Source organism: Schistocerca nitens, chromosome 12, assembly GCF_023898315.1.
Source record: "Schistocerca nitens isolate TAMUIC-IGC-003100 chromosome 12, iqSchNite1.1, whole genome shotgun sequence".
Lineage (NCBI taxonomy): Eukaryota > Metazoa > Arthropoda > Insecta > Orthoptera > Acrididae > Schistocerca > Schistocerca nitens.
The window spans coordinates 126,149,783-126,168,175 of NC_064625.1; the positions used below are offsets into that span (position 1 = coordinate 126,149,783).

An 18,393-nucleotide genomic window follows, 5' to 3' on the forward strand; every position below is an offset into this window, starting at 1 on the left:
TCGGTCTCATCTTTTGCAGATCCGAAGATGGTAATGGAGAACTGCCGAAACAGGTTATCTATATGAATAAATGATTTTAGCGATCTTGAAAATTTATTCAGTGTTCATAATACCGCAGATCGTCCGTCCCCCAAGCTGACGATGTCCGAAGCGTACAATGATTTTTCTGTAACTATTTGACACGTTTGTTGTCCACACTGCTAGGAGTAGAGAGCTCCCCCATTTTTCTGCAGCCTGCCCAGAGCTGCTGCGAGCTGGGTCGGCTATCTGGAGTTATCCAATCTTTCCGTGTTACTATCTCTAGAAGTGTGTTATCTAACAGAAATCGTCTCTTCTGGTGTTTACTCGAGGCTGTGGGCAAAGAATAAACTTCCGAGAAGTGTCAGTTACAGGGAACGCTTTCACCTGCTCCGAGGTCAGTTCGTGAACGGAGCGACAGATGCTCGTGTGAGCGTACCGGCGACAATGCGTCTGTGTTGTTGCTGCAGGAGAAATTCTGACGAAGTCGACAAGGGCTCTGCTATCGAGCTCCGTGTTGGACCAGAGGTTGAAGAAATTCCGCTGCGGTCTAGTAATGAATCGCACGTGAGTATATGTCTTTAAAATTTTTTCCGATAATGTTAAGTACCAGAGAAATTTCGATGGTGTTCAGTACATTAAATTGTGAACCTTATTTACGTAATTTTTTGTTTGGCCAATAGCATCCCTCTTGTACACTAGTTGCGGGACAAAAAGTGATCTGTAGTTTAACTATACTGGTTATTTTACATTAACAAATTTTTAAAACCTTTTACTATTCATAGAGACTTTGTAGAGATAATTGGTGAACATAAACGCTACACTTAGGGCATAGTTGTATGGCAGCAAGACTAAAGATTCTATGAACCCTACTCTGCAATTAGTGTCCTGTCACAAAAAAAAGGAGAATGTAGTTTTCTTTCCAAGTAATACGTACTTTTATTGAAAAAATGCGTAGCAGTAGTATGTAGTTTGTATCCATATCCGGGATACCCCACCCGACCCTGGCATCTTTCAGAATCTTGGTCATTTTGATGTGACAGGGAATTGGTTGATACACAACCGAAAAACCGATTGACTAATATAATTTAAAAAACAGCAATTAAAAATTAAAGTACGGTCTGCTAATTTTTTCTATCAGAAAAACATCAGACGAGTCATTTACTTGGTTAATCAGTTACTGAGTTACTTGTGTCATAGATTATACGTATCACAAACACCATTATGACACCAAACATGTCCCCCATATATATATATATATATATATATATATATATATAGGGTGAGTCACCTAACATGACCGCTGGATATATTTCGTAAACCACATCAAATACTGACGAACCGATTCCACAGACCGAACGTGAGGAGAAGGGCTAGTGTAATTGATTAATACAAACCATACAAAAATGCACGGAAGTATGTTTTTTAACACAAACCTACGTTTTTTTTAAAATAGAATCCCGTTAGTTTTGTTAGCACATCTGAACATATAAACAAATACGTAATCAGTGCCGTTTGTTGCATTGTAAAATGTTAATTACATCCGGAGATATTGTAACCTAAATTTGACGCTTGAGAACCACTCCTCCGCTGTTCGATCGTGTGTATCGGAGAGCCCTGCAACATACATCGCGTTTCTACAGAATGTTCTGCCAACGTCACCCGAAAATGTCCCACTGGAAACGCGTCGACGTATGTGGTATCAGCATGATGGTGCACCTGCACATTCCGCAATTAACACTAGGCTGACCCTTGACAGGATGTTCGACGGGCGTTTCATAGGACGTGGAGGACGCATAAATTGGCCAGCCCGTTCTCCTGATCTTACACCTCTGGACTTCTTTCTGTGGGGTACGTTAAAGGAGAATGTGTACCGTGATGTGCCTACAACACCAGAGGATATGAAACAACGTATTGTGGCAGCCTGCGGCGGCATTACACCAGATCTACTGCGACGTGTACGACATTCATTACGCCAGAGATTGTAATTGTGTGCAGCAAATGATGGCCACCACATTGAACATCTATTGGCCTGACATGTCGGGACACACTCTATTCCACTCCGTAATTGAAAACGGAAACCACGTGTGTATGTGTACCTCACCCCTCATGGTAATGTACATGTGCGTCAGTGAAAAAGACCAATAAAAAGGTGTTAGAATGTGGACGTAATGTGCTGTTCCAGTCTCTTCTGTACCTAAGGTCCATCACCGTTCCCTTTGGATCCTTACGTAATTGGGTGGTCTCCGATACACACGATCGAACAGTGGAGAAGTGGTACTCAAGCGTCAACTTTAGGTTACAATATCTCCGGATGTAATTAACATTTTACAATGCAACAAACGGCACTGATTACGTATTTGTTTATATTTTCAGATGTGCTAACAAAACTAACGGGGTTACATTTAAAAAAACGTAGATTTGTGTTAAGAAACATACTTCCGTGCATTTTTGTATGGTTTGTATTAAACAATTACACTAGCCCCTCTCTTCACGTTCGGTCTGTGGAATCGGTTCGTCAGTATTTGATGTGGTTTACGAAATATGTCCAGCTGTCACGTTAGGTGACTCTCCCTATATATATATATATATATATATATATATATATATATATATATATATACTGCTGGCCACCGTAAATGCAACACCCTGAAGGAAGCATCCGAATCAAGTGAAAATTACACCATGAGTTTGCAGCGATGAGATATGCAACTGATTAGAATTTCAGCACAGACGCACATCACGCGCGCCTGTGGCGCCACCTCATAGCGCCATTTAAGGCTTGGCGATTTCGACGAGTGTACGTTCGGCACGTGGGTTTACCTTGTGGTTGTTTCACAAGACGATCAGTTATGCCTCGTAGACAACAGCGAACATCTTTTGATCAAGTATCCGAGTTCGACAGAGGAAGGATAGTGGCTTACCGAGATTGTGGATTATCATACAGAGAAATCGCTAGGCGTGTTGGACGAAACCAAACAACTGTAATGCGGATATGTGACCGTTGGATGCAGGAGGGTACGACGGACCGACGTGGTCGATCGCATTCACCTCGGTGCACCACTGCACGTGCTGATAGGAAAATTGTGCGAATGGCAGTGACGGATCGCTCAGTGACATCCCGAACCATAGCACAGCACATTGCGTCTGTAACGCATCATCCAGTGTCTGCGCGTACCATTCGACGCCGTTTACAGCAGAGTGGTCTGTCCGCAAGACGTCCATTGCTTCGTCTACCATTGACGCAGAACTACAGACGTCTCCGTCGCCAATGGTGTGATGACAGACGGATGTGGACGGCAGAATGGAATGACGTTGTCTTTACTGACGAGGCACGCTTCTGTCTGCAGCACCACGATGGTCGGATTCGAGTGTGGAGACACCGTGGAGAGAGGATGCTGGACAGCTGCATTATGCACCGCCACACTGGTCTTGCACCGGGTATTATGGTATGGGGCGGTATTGCATATTACTCTCGCACGCCTCTAGTACGCATTGCCGGTACTTTAAATAGCCGGCGCTACATATCCGAGGTGCTGGAGCCAGTTGTCCTTCCTTACCTTCAGGGCTCGGCCACAGCCATATTTCAACAGGATAATGCGCGACCACACGTGGCACGCATTGTCCAAAGGTTCTTCGTCAATAACCAGATTGAATTGCTTCCCTGGCCGGCTCGCTCTCCGGATCTTTCACCGATAGAAAACATGTGGTCCATGGTTGCTGAACGAGTGACCAAGATTACATCCCCAGCTGCCACACCAGATGATCTTTGGCAACGTGTGGAAGCTGCTTGGGCTGCTGTACCCCAGGAACACATCCAACGTCTCTTTGACTCAATGCCGAGACGTGTGGCAGCGGTGATCTCCAACAATGGCGGCTACTCTGGCTACTGATTCTGGCAGGAACCACATGTCACAGACGTCTGTGAACGTAATCATTTGATACTTGGTCAACATGTTATCTACAAAATAAATTTTGTTGTGCTACCTCTTATCTTTCTTGGTGTTGGATTTACGGTGACCAGCAGTATATATATATATATATATATATATATATATATATATATATATATATATATATATATATGTGTGTGTGTGTGTGTGTCTGTGTGTGTAGTTTGGTTCTTATTAACGTTAAAAACCTTCAAAGCGACGAAGGTGACGCTGAAACAATTAATTTAACATTAGGCAAATGAGACCGCAAATATCGGGAAATTCCCCAAAAATGAATGACAAACGTTGACCATGTGACGTCACTAGATGACGCACCTCGTCGCACATGCAGCGATTGGGCTTGGGAGTGGGGTGTGAAAGATTCAGCGATGCAATAGTTGGATTCATACAAACTGCACAAATTGCGAACAACTTTTGTAAATGTGTCATGCTGTGAACGTAAAAGCTACATAATTGTAGTCCTCGCTGTAACCAAGTAAAAGCGGTTGTTATTTTGTATTAGTTTCCTTTTGACCCTTCTTCTTTTGCTTACAGACGCTGTTTAGTAATGAAAAGGCGGGTCATTTACTGGTAATGACCCAGTTCCGAAGCTTATCCTCATTTACTTGTGAGGTAATACGGTAGGTTTTTGTTGTTGTGTAGTTTGCAATAAATCACAGGAGACCGATCAATACAATAATGAATATTACCTCAGGGTAAGCACATATTTGTCGAACGCAATGAAAAACGTACTGCCTGCCAGACGCAAGATTCGAACCCTGAGCCCTACGCGCAGGTGGGACCAGAGCCACACCGACGTAGATGGTTGCGATGATCAGGTGTCACAGAACAATAGACTCAGCTTTCGCACGGTACGTCAGCTGATGACGCCACATGCGCAACATTTGTCATCCACTTTTGGAATGTTTCCCGACATTTGCGGCCCGAAGTGTCTTAGATTAAATTACTTGTCTCAGTGTCATTTACGTCGCTTCGGAGGCTGTTAAACGTTAATAGGAATCGTCCGATATATATGGGGTATCCCATTTGACTTTACAAAAAGGTACGGCCACACTTTCAGGAAACATTCCTCTCACACAAAGAAAGAAAATATGTTATGTGGACATGTGTCCGGAAACGCGTACTTTCCATGTTAGAGCTCATTTTATTACTTCTCTTCAAATCACATTAATCATGGAATGGAAACACACAGCAACAGAACGTACCAGCGTGACTTCAAACACTTCGTTACAGGAAATGTTCAAAATGTCCTCCGTTAGCGAGGATACATGCATCCACCTTCCGTAGCATGGAATCCCTGATGCGCTGATGCAGCCATGGAGAATGGCGTATTGTATCACAGCCGTCCACAATACGAGCACGAAGAGTCTCTACATTTGGTACCGGGGTTGCGTAGACAAGAGCTTTCAAATGCCTCTATAAATGAAAGTCAAGAGGGTTGAGGTCAGGAGAGCGTGGAGGCCATGGAATTGGTCCGCCTCTACCAATCCATCGGTCACCGAATCTGTTGTTGAGATCGTGCGAACACTTTGACAGAAATGTTCAGGAGCTCCATCGTGCATGAACCACATGTTGTGTCGTACTTGTAAAGGCACATGTTCCAGCAGCACAGGTAGAGTATCCCGTACGAAATCGTGATAACGTGCTCCACTCAGCGTAGATGGAAGAACATGGGGCCCAATAGAGACATCACCAGCAATGCCTGCCCAAACGTTCACAGAAAATCTGTGTTGATGACGTGATTGCACAATTGCGTGTGGATTCTCGTCAGCCTGCATGGGGGCTTAATTAAAATGAAATGCAAATAATTTTAATTTTTTGCTTTAGTAGCTGTCTGTCCGTTTACGAAGTCTCGTAACGGTTGGCCCTGACTAGTATTATTACGCTATCTGACTGCATAGAACAACAACAAAGAATGAAATGGAAATTTTCATTAACACAATTAATTAATTAAGTCCCCAGCAACTATAAAACCTACGAAACCAAAGCACAAGTGTAACTGTTCTGCGTGTGGAAGTATGACTCAACGTACGCATCTGGCACGGTTCTTCTTCAATAACACAAGAAATTTTAAATATCATTTATACTGAATTAATTAAAGAAAATAAAAATACCATAATTACTCAAGAAAACCAGAAGTACACTCTAATACAAGAACACAAGCCAGATGCTTTGTTGACTGAACCTGTAATGACGCATTATTTAAAACATGGAAATAATGAAAAATAAATCAAGTTTCGTTACCTTCATATATTGACCAAAATCACTCTAATCATTACAATATATCTCCACACCGACTCGCTATTACCACATCTCAACAAGAACTTTTCAGTATCACATCTCAGCAAGCACTCCCTACTAGCACATCTGAACACGAACTGACTACTACGAGTCCTCGACAAGCACTGCCCACTACGAGTTCTCAATAATCACTGCCAGTGGAGGCGGCGGAACAATACTCTCTAGCGCGATCTCTGGCGCTGTGGCTCAGTGTAGCCACCTTTCATATGCCCTTCCTCCACGGGCTAGAATTTGATGGTATTTTTGCCAGCATTGGTGGTGAAAATACCACCAAATTCGTCAAAAAAATACAGACAAAAATAAAAGATAATATTAATACGTAAATATCACATACTAGATAAAATTTTGGCTTTGCACTGACCTTTCAATAAGCTAATATATAGAATACAGTAAGCAATACAAATTCTTTCATACATGTGACTTTACATAATAGTTTACACAAGTATTATGTGGTTAAACAGTTCAATCAATAGCGTCAGCAATGACGAATACGTGCAGGTAAGAGTCTCATAACTTTTCACAAACAGTAATACACAAAAAATCAGTTGATACAAATATTCACATAAACGCTTTCCATAGCTCAAGAATAAGCAGTTGACAGTTCCAGCAGTAGCACCCAGCAGTGGTCAACAGGTGCAAATACCAACAAGTAACATTATTTCAATAGAAGCAGTCCATCAGTGGCACCCAGCAATGTTAAACAGGTGCAGACACCAACAAGTAACACCATTTCAGTATAAGCAGTTCCATTAGTGGCACCAGCAATGTTGAATGGGTGCAGATATCAACAGGTGACATCTTTTCAGTAGAAGCAATCCATCAGTGGCACCCAGCAATGTAGAGCAGCTGCAGACACCAACAAGTGACACCATTTCAGTAGAAGCAGTCCATCAGTGGCACCCAGCAATGTTGAATAGGTGCAGACACCAACAAGTAACACCATTTCGGTAGAAGCAGTCCATCAGTGGCACCCAGCAATGTTGAGCAGGTGCAGACACCAACAGGTGACATCTTTTCAGTAGAAGCAGTCCATCAGTGGCACCAGCAATGTTGAACAGGTGCAGATATCAACAGGTGACATCTTTTCAGTAGAAGCAGTCCATCAGTGGCACCCAGCAATGTTGAGCAGGTACACACAGCAACAAGTCACATTTCTCAGCAGAAGCAGTTCCATAAAATTCACTATCACTGATCACACTGTTCATCAGAGTTTATAAGCAGAAATTAAACATGTCCTAGTGGCACCAATCATGTAGAAAAGGTACAAGTAACAGTCCATAATTTTTACAATCACTGATCACACAGTTCATCAGCAGAAATTAAACATGACTAAATGTCACACATCATGTTGAAAAGTGCAGCAACATCACTAATCAGACAGTTCAGGCATGAACAATAGTTTGAATACACATACAATGCTTTTACACTAAACATACAAATCATAACAAACACACAAATGATATCAGATAATTGTCCTATTAACTATTACAATACACAAATACCAGTAAACCTATAACATTTATGGGTGTCAGTGCAAGCCACTACCAACAAATAAAATAATATTTAGGAGATAGGTGGGTAGGATTAGGAAAGGAAAACACACAAAACACACTCACTCATCTTTCATCCACATTAAGTACTACTGTGTAATTGAATAGTGTTAACTGTGTAAATGTAGCTCTGTCCAAGATTTGATGTTCATCATGTGTACCAAGTAGTAGTGGCAGCAATGTATAACAGTCAATAATAGTTAAGTCAACGTCATAGTCATCATGTCAAGACCAATGTTTGCCAAGCCAGATCAAAATGTACGGTTGCTGAACAACTGTCAGTGTACCAAGATATGCAAATGCTTCCTCTCTCAAAAAAAAAGTATATACTGCTTAGTGATTTGACAAAGTGTGTGTGTAGACAATCTTCCTGCTACTTTAGTGTTCTAGTCTGCCATCTTTATCCTCCTTGTTCCATATAGACCAACGAAAAAAAAAATATGCTCCTCACTTACTTCACCTCTTATCCACCAAAACTCCAATAATCATCAGCATCACATAATCTCAATACTTCAATAATACCTCTTCAATACGTCGATCATCAATATCATTTACCTTACCTCTTGTCCACGAAAACTCCAATAATCATCAACTTCACATAATCTCAATACCTCTATAATACCTCTTCAATACGTTGATACATATAAACCTCAGCACCAATATCATGTCACTTCCATAAGAACTCTTTCCCCTAGTCAGTCTCCTCGAACAAGTACAGACAAAATCCTAGTGCAAACTTTAATTCAGCATCCCATACAATCCGCAGACACAGTGTCCACACACAACCTCTGTGTAATCCATCTGACCCAAATTTTCTACTCATTATAAATTATAAGATACATTTTGGTTCCTTGTCCATCATTAAATAAAAGAAATGCATACATGACCTCTAACAGCCTTTAGTTTGAATAACTTTCAGTAAGTAAGTACGATTACGAAGTGTTAATGATCATAATATTTCACAGTGTGTACACCACTTCAAGAATTATGGCAAACAGAAGCAAACATGTGGAGTATTTCTTGTGTCAAGTGTCACTTCCTATTTCAATTACTCACGAAAAATGCAGTGTAATAACTGTCAATGGTCTAACCTAGTGTTGGTATGTCATGTCGTTAGCTTCCTTCCTATTAGCATAAATTTATACAGCTTCCATAAAACCTCCATTTCATGTGACTTCTATGAAGTTTCTTGTACTAATGTCGTTCGTAGCATTATAGCAGTTCATTTTCTTATCTTAAAAATATCAGGCACTGAGCGTAAGCAAAACATGCAATAGCGAGTAAATATACCAGTAGAGAACAGAATGTCAACAAATGGATACAGCACAATTCCTACAACGAGGCTCTGCCAAGCGAACAATCTATAATTAATACCACAGTGTAACCTAAACTCTATGTACGTACACAGTATATCAGCATTGCTATATTCTAAATTGAAGAGTAGTTGTGACAACAAACAGAAGTGTGTAAATATGCAATCCATACGCACAGCAGCAAACATATATCTTACGTAATAAACAAGTCATTAGCATCATATCAGCATAAGCAAATAAATGTTCATATGTAATCTTAATAAGTAAACATGAAGGCGCAAGCAGATAAATCACAAAGTATAACTTACATACGTAACCATATCAGCACAATTAATCAGGTGACAATTAAAATGTAAATAAATAAGCACAGCAGGCACATAATAAAAAAATATGACATCAGTGAAAAAGGCATAGCAGCCAAGCGATGCATAATATACATAAGTAATAACACTGTTCATTAATAAAACATTGTCAAAATCAGTTAATGTACGCAAGCACGTCGCTTCACAGGTAAATTCATAGAACATGAAATTTAGCACAAAGTATGAGTCACGTAATCGCAAGCAGCAAATTACGTCTAAAGTACGTACCTAAGTGGAAATATGTTACCTGAAAAATAAACTCAATTAACAGTTACCTTTTTTAGTTTATTACTTTTTTCTTCGAAATTACATTCTTCCTGAAATTTTCTCCATAGCAAGTCGTCTTAACGTCGAACACGCACAGAATTTACCTGAAGGTCTTAAATATTTTACACAACCGTATCCTGAAAAATACTGAACGTTAATAACATAATTTATAAAGTCACCATAGCTTTATACTGAATTTAATGCGAGAAATTAGACTGTGTATTTGTTTACGTCTGTCAGTGCATTCGCACTGAGCGCTCGATCAGCTGTAGGCGCGTGACGTAGAAGGTGATTGTTTGCGGTCAACGACAGCTTTGTGCGGCGCGCAGACTGACTGTTGCTTTGAGTATGTGCCGCCGCCAAAACACAGCGCGGTATCCTTGTACTCTCCGCATGTTTACATGTAGCTGTTGATTTCTCAAAAGTATGTCATTCCACAAAAATTTTAACGTTGCCTGTTGACATAATTTGCATTTGGCAAGAACAGATCGAATACGTTTTTCCATATTACTGAAGTAGCAATTTTCTCGTAATTTATAAAAGCATTTTCTGGGACCAAAGTGTGCATAACTGAAATGTATAAACGAGGTGTGGCCAAATCATTCAATCTAACAAAGCGTCTAAGAAAATTACAGACACCAAGGAAACTACGAACATCACGTTTTGTGGTAGGAACAACATAATTACGAATAGCATCTAGTTTCTCTGGATCGGGAAGAATACCTTCTGTAGAAATAATGTGACCGAGAAATTTCACCTGAGAACGACCAAATTCAGATTTTTCCAAGTTCACTGTCATGCCAACTCGTGCAAAAATACGTAATAATGAATGCAAAATTTTGTTATGCTCACTCCAAGAACGTTTAGCAATAAGAATATCGTCAACATATGAAGTAATATTGTCACGAAGATAATCAAATAAAATTTCGTTTAAATTACGAATGAATGCTGCAGAAAATATAGTAAGTCCAAACGGTAATTTCCAAAGTCACTTTTGGGTAAAACAGTCAATTCCGGTTATTCTTTACCTACTGTCTAGATAGATGGATAGTAGAAGAATTGTTTTTATAGATGCAAAGAATAGTGAAAGAGTCGGCAGCGGTGCAGAAAACTAAAAGGGAAATAGCACCACTACAGCTCGGGGCCCTGTGAACGCTACGGCACATATTCACTTAGTGTAGTGAATCCCCTGAGGACTTTAATAACTGCACATAAATTTCAGTTTGTGACTTATTGGCAAACTTGACGGAAGTGCGTACGTAAATTGATCTAACCATGCACATGGATGTATGTCATTCTTAGAATTGCGAAATATCTTAATCTTCCGAACAGTCAAGAAGTGTTTATAGTCAAAGTTTTCGCCTCGTGGCGACAAAGACCTACCGCGTCTGTCCCAGTCACAATGACGATTATTGTCAAGTTCCCGCGCCTGGCGCTCTCTTGTTACATCCCGTAAATGAAACAAATTACTTTCTTCAAAGCCCTCTGCTATCTGTGATACTAAAATTCGTCTGCTGTCTTTTCCTGCGATTTCGCTTTCAATATATTTGTCTTGCTTTTGTAATGCCTCAGATTCCCTTCATTAACTTTTCCCTGATTTTCAACATGCTTATTTATGTTCTGGTACTCTTCGGTTTCTGCAAATGGCAATGGTGCTGTATCATCTGAATCTCTGCCCCCATGTAAACTAAGACTTGTCAATTTATCTGGAATCTCCTCAACTCTTTCCGATAAGTTTACGTCTTCCGTCAGTGTCGCAACTCGGGTTTCGGTATTGTCACATTTAGTAGTTGACTGTTCACACTGTTGCGTTAAGTCATTTGTTACGGATTCCTCGATTCTCTCAAATATTTCTTCCTTATCATGTGCAAGTTGTAAATTTAACTCTGAAAATTTTTGAACTATCACGCAATCTTTTTCTTCCCGTTCTCTGTCCTGTTCCTCTTGTCTGATTTCTGTTGAAATTAAGCTATTATTGTGAGCATTCAAAACCAGTTGTACTTCTTCTCTAATTTCTTTGTTTGATTCATCATTCGTATTTTTGAAACATGTCCCTATTCGTGAGTCTAACCGTGTTGTCATTGCTTTCATCTCAGTTTTTAATTCAGATCTCAAAGTTCCCATCTCTGTTTTTAATTCTGATCCTAAATGTGATCCCAGTGAGTCTAACCGTGTTTCCATTGTTCCCATCTCAGTTGTAATTGTTCCTATCTCTGTTTTAATTGTTCCTATTTGTGAGTCTAACCGTGTTGCCAAAGTTCCAATCTCTGTTTTTAATTCAGATCGTAACTGTGATCCCATTGTTCCCATCTCAGTTTTAAATTCAGATCGAAAATTTAATATTGCACTCATCAACTGCTCCATATTAACTTGTTCGAAATTCTTTTCGCCCCTAACATTTCCCGCAAAACCAGTTTCCTTCGTCATAGCTGTAAAGCTATCTGTGTTCGATACTATTCCAGAATCTTCTATCGTTAATCTCGTATTCTGTGAATTTTCTGATTGAGAAAAATTTTGAAATGGTTCCGGACTATTTTCCCGACTTATTACATTGTTTTCAACCCCATTATTCATCATACTGTTGTCCTGTGTTGGCGAGTTCGCCATGTCAACAATTTCGTCATTCTCACTGTCCATCATTTTTGCCTTTTTCATTGATCGCGTAATCATTTACAAAACATACAAAACTCGTCACTATACGGAAATTATACACAATGACTCTTTATCTCCAACAATACCATTCACTCGAAATGTTTCCCTCAAACACGATTAACGAACAATTGAAATAATTGCACTAAATCGTCAAACGCGTATACAAGACAACAAATCAAATTCAGAGAAAAAAATACCATTAGAAGAATGACAATTACCAAATCTACACATGCAAAATAGACTACAATTACTAAACTACAAATTACTACAACAATACTACTGTCTACTATTTTTACAATCAGAAGAATTCCAAGGGACGATCCGAAGCAGCGGTCGCCACGTGCATGGGAGCTTAATTATAATAAAATGCAAATAATTTTAATTTTTTGCTTTAGTAGCTGTCTGTCCGTTTACGAAGTCTCGTAACGGTTGGCCCTGACTAGTATTATTACGCTATCTGACTGCATAGAACAACAACAAAGAATGAAATGGAAATTTTCATTAACACAATTAATTAATTAAGTCCCCAGCAACTATAAAACCTACGAAACCAAAGCACAAGTGTAACTGTTCTGCGTGTGGAAGTATGACTCAACGTACGCATCTGGCACGGTTCTTCTTCAATAACACAAGAAATTTTAAATATCATTTATACTGAATTAATTAAAGAAAATGAAAATACCATAATTACTCAAGAAAACCAGAAGTACACTCTAATACAAGAACACAAGCCAGATGCTTTGTTGACTGAACCTGTAATGACGCATTATTTAAAACATGGAAATAATGAAAAATAAATCAAGTTTCGTTACCTTCATATATTGACCAAAATCACTCTAATCATTACAATATATCTCCACACCGACTCGCTATTACCACATCTCAACAAGAACTTTTCAGTATCACATCTCAGCAAGCACTCCCTACTAGCACATCTGAACACGAACTGACTACTACGAGTCCTCGACAAGCACTGCCCACTACGAGTTCTCAATAATCACTGCCAGTGGAGGCGGCGGAACAATACTCTCTAGCGCGATCTCTGGCGCTGTGGCTCAGTGTAGCCACCTTTCAAGCCCACACATGTTGATTGTGAAAATTTATAATTTGGTCACGTGAATCGAGGAAGTACAGTACATACTGATGAAAGTCAGTTAAAACTAGTTTGAACTAGGCAAAACTCATTTTGACGAAGTGGCTCAGTAAAAACTAGTTTTAACTAGTAAGAACGCGTTCTAAATAAAAACGGGTTTTGACTGTAATATATATGCTCTGAAGTTTTGAGAGAGCAATTGAGCTTGAGTAGTCATGATTTCTTCTTCTTTCTTCATTCTACCCAGATTCTCTTCATACATTCACTGTGTTCTCTCTTGCATTCTTCCGACCATCTTTTTCCCATTCTGTTCTCCGTATGTTGTTGTTAAGCGTGTGTTTCTGTATGATGTTTCTAAAGTGTTCTCTATTGTTTATGTTGTCTTGTGTGATCCCCAGTTCTTTAATGTCTTCTTCTGCTTCAGTGACCCACTTTGTCTTGTGTTTGCTCTTGTTTACTATCTCAAAGATTTGTCTTGTGAGCCTGCTTTCATTCATCCTGCTGATATGTCCATAAAAATTCTTCTCATTCTAATATGTGTCTGTTATTGTTTTATGTCTTTGCAAATTTCTCTAGTTGGTCCCTTCATCCAAATTCCTTCCCGAAACACAGGTCTATACATTTTCCTCAGAATTTTTCTTTCCTGCTTTTCAATCTCTCTGATTTTCATATGGCCATGAATCACTGTAGTTTCTGCAACATACACTCCTGGAAATGGAAAAAAGAACACATTGACACCGGTGTGTCAGACCCACCATACTTGCTCCGGACACTGCGAGAGGGCTAGGGCTGTACAAGCAATGATCACACGCACGGCACAGCGGACACACCAGGAACCGCGTTGTTGGCCGTCGAATGGCGCTAGCTGCGCAGCATTTGTGTACCGCCGCCGTCAGTGTCAGCCAGTTTTCCGTGGCATACGGAGCTCCATCGCAGTCTTTAACACTGGTAGCATGCCGCGACAGCGTGGACGTGAACCGTATGTGCAGTTGACGGACTTTGAGCGAGGGCGTATAGCGGGCATGCGGGAGGCCGGGTGGACGTACCGCCGAATTGCTCAACACGTGGGGCGTGAGGTCTCTACAGTACATCGATGTTGTCTCCAGTGGTCGGCGGAAGGTGCACGTGCCCGTCGACCTGGGACCGGACCGCAGCGACGCACGGATGCACGCCAAGACCGTAGGATCCTACGCAGTGCCGTAGAGGACCGCACCGCCACTTCCCAGCAAATTAGGGACACTGTTGCTCCTGGGGTATCGGCGAGGACCATTCGCAACCATCTCCATGAAGCTGGGCTACGGTCCCGCACACCGTTAGGCCGTCTTCCGCTCACGCCCCAACATCGTGCAGCCCGCCTCCAGTGGTGTCGCGACAGGCGTGAATGGAGGGACGAATGGGGACGTGTCGTCTTCAGCGATGAGAGTCGCTTCTGCCTTGGTGCCAATGATGGTCGTATGCGTGTTTGGCGCCGTGCAGGTGAGCGCCACAATCAGGACTGCATACGACCGAGGCACACAGGGCCAACACCCGGCATCATGGTGTGGGGAGCGATCTCCTACACTGGCCGTACACCACTGGTGATCGTCGAGGGGACACTGAATAGTGCACGGTACATCCAAACCGTCATCGAACCCATCGTTCTACCATTCCTAGACCGGCGAGGGAACTTGCTGTTCCAACAGGACAATGCACGTCCGCATGTATCCCGTGCCACCCAACGTGCTCTAGAAGGTGTAAGTCAACTACCCTGGCCAGCAAGATCTCCGGATCTGTCCCCCATTGAGCATGTTTGGGACTGGATGAAGCGTCGTCTCACGCGGTCTGCACGTCCAGCACGAACGCTGGTCCAACTGAGGCGCCAGGTGGAAGTGGCATGGCAAGCCGTTCCACAGGACTACATCCAGCATCTCTACTTCGTCTCCATGGGAGAATAGCAGCCTGCATTGCTGCGAAAGGTGGATATACACTGTACTAGTGCCGACATTGTGCATGCTCTGTTGCCTGTGTCTATGTGCCTGTGGTTCTGTCAGTGTGATCATGTGATGTATCTGACCCCAGGAATGTGTCAATAAAGTTTCCCCTTCCTGGGACAATGAATTCACGGTGTTCTTATTTCAATTTCCAGGAGTGTATATATATATAAGTTATAACCTACGTATATATCAACACTGCTGTGGAGACACTATGATATGGAATCTACTATTGTCGCTGATAGCACACGTTGTTGTCATTCCTACCTTACCTCCTAGCAAATGGACTCGCCCGTCCAACATCACCGGCGTGCACACAATCGAGGGAAAAACAGGCACTTGTGAGAGAGCGGTCTGACTTAACGGTGTCACCATGTTTTTGAAACAGGAACAACGGAGGTGGATCGAGATTGAATGTGCCACAGGTCGTACAGCACGACAGTGTCATCAAGGGGCACGGGGAATTGGCATTGCTGTATAGCACAGTGGCACTTTGGGTAAAAGCCTTCAACGAAGGTCGGAAAACTGTGGCAGACATGCATCGGCAGGTTGTCCTAGCGTCTCTGAAGAAGAAGTGCATGCTGTTGCCGCGTTAGTGGACAGTGATCGACGCCACACGGGTCGTGAGCTCGCCCTCGAAACCGGATTAGCACATACGACTGTGCTTCGCATCCTGAAGGAACGCCTGGGCATGTGAAAAATTGCATCACGATGGGTTCCGCATGAAATTCAGAAAAGGATGCGTTGCGACGCTGCTCAGACGCACTTGGAGCGCTATGAGAGCGAAGGACAGGCTTTCTTACGCCGTAACGTGATACTGGATGAGACATGGGCCACATTGAAAGAGCCAAAACTGAAACGGCAGTCCAACGAATGGCGTCATTATGGGTCGGAAGTGCGTCAGAGCCCCAGTATGGTGGAAGTTATGGTGATTCTCGTGTACGACTGTGATGGTGTTGTCCTATCGCATTACGTTCCTCCACGGCAGACCGCCAAAGCGCAATATTACTGTTAGTTTTTGGAGCATCACCTGCAACCAGCTTTGCGAAAGAAGCGGCGACACTTTCTGCGCAACCGACCCATCATTTTGCACGACAATGCGCGGGGGCATACAGCGCAAGCTGTGGCTGCTCTGTTCGGTCGATGGCACTGGGAAGTTCTGTACCATCCACCATACTCCCAGAGCTTAGGTGCTTGTGACTTTGATTTGATTCGGAAGATGAAGGTACCAGTTCGTGGCATTCGCTTCAGAACTGTTCCAGAGATTCGACAGGCAGTAGACCGCTCCAGTCGCACCATCAACAGAACAGGCTCTGTTAACGGTATACTACGCCTTCCACATCGCTGGCAACGGGTCCTACACAACGCTGGTGACTACTTTGAAGGACAGTAACAGGTGCAAACATGTAACTCTTTTCTATCGGTCATGAATAAGTAACTGCCACTATGTAAGTTCCAACTCTCATATATGTTGTTGTGATCTTTAGTACAGAGACTGGTTTGATGCAGCTCACCAAGCTATCCTATCCTGTGTGTAAGTAACTACTGCAACCTACATCCTTCTGAATCTGTTTAGTATATTCATCTCTTGCTCTCCCTCTACGATTTTTACCGTCCACGCTGCCCTCCAATACTAAATTGGTGATCCCTGGATGCCTCAGAATATTGCCTACCAAGTGATCACTTCTCCTAGTCAAGTTGTGCCTCCAATTTCTCTACTCCCAGATTCTATTCAATACCTCCTCATTAGTTATATGATCTACCCATCTAATCTTCAGCATTCTTCTGTAGCACCACATTTCGAAAGCTTCTATTCTCTTCTTGTCCAAACAATTTATCGTACACGTTTCACTTCCATACATGGCTACACTCCATACAAATACTTTCAGAAGCGACTTCCTGACGCTTAAATCTATACTCGGACTTCATGAGAGAATTTAACCCTGCCGGCCGCTGTGGTCGAGCGGCGCGGAGAGGCTTTCTTACGCCGTATCGTAACCCGTTGCCAGCGATGTGGAAGGCGTAGTATACCGTTAACAGAGCGTCTTCTGTTGATGGTGCGAATGGAGCGGTCTACTGCCGGTTCTAGGCGCTTCAGTCCGGAACCACGCAGCTGCTACGATCGCAGGTTCGACTCCCGCCTCGGGCACGTACGTGTGCGATGTCGTCAGGTTAGTTAGGTTTGGGTAGTTCTATGGGACTGATGACCTCAGATTTAAGTCCCATAGTGATTAGAGCCATTTGAACCGTTTTGAACCATTTAACCCGCGATTAATAATCTTCATAAGTGATCAGAGGTATGCCACTTCACTGAAAGGCGTACTGTAGTCTCTATAGTGTCTAGCATACTATTGATACTTTGGTAACCAATTCTAGGACGACAAGACTGCAAGTCGAATTACCTCCTAACGAAGCAAATTCCTGTGCACTCTGACGTGTAGTTTGTGAATCTCACAGACGTGCCTCTTATCTGGCTAATATTTGATGTGTTATCAGTATGGTCTGAGAAAAGACAGCAAGTATAGATAAGATAATACCAAAAGCGCCTGCTGCACTGGGAAAACGTACCGGTAGAGCTATACTTACAAATGCCGTACTTTTTACGGATTTTTGAGGCCATATTTTAATGGCAACAGTTAGCATGCAGAGGAGCCACAGTTTGAATCACACACTGGTGACGCAGAGGTTATGTAGGAGGGATTAACACAACCATCACGATGATAAAGGTGATTGGATGAGGTCATATCTGATTACGGGACGCTACATTTCGTTATGTTACTTCAGAACTATGTCATTTACAACTCAAGCAGTCTCACGGGGAGCGTGCAAGGGATAAGTTCCTGCAGACGCACTATCCTCTGTGCCCGCGGTGGCTCAGATGGATAGAGCATCTGCCATGTAAGCAGGAGGTCCC

At 42.2% G+C, this 18,393-nt stretch overlaps 1 protein-coding gene across 1 annotated transcript in view; it reads left to right on the forward strand.

The window, feature by feature from the left end:
* Positions 1-465: 465 nt before the first annotated feature.
* LOC126214952 (tyrosine-protein kinase Fer-like) overlaps positions 466-18,393 on the forward strand; it is a 118,754-nt gene continuing 100,826 nt past the window's right edge. The window contains exon 1 of the mRNA XM_049941588.1: positions 466-585. Within this exon, the coding sequence (XP_049797545.1) occupies positions 466-585 (120 nt within the window). The remainder of the gene's footprint in view (positions 586-18,393) is intronic.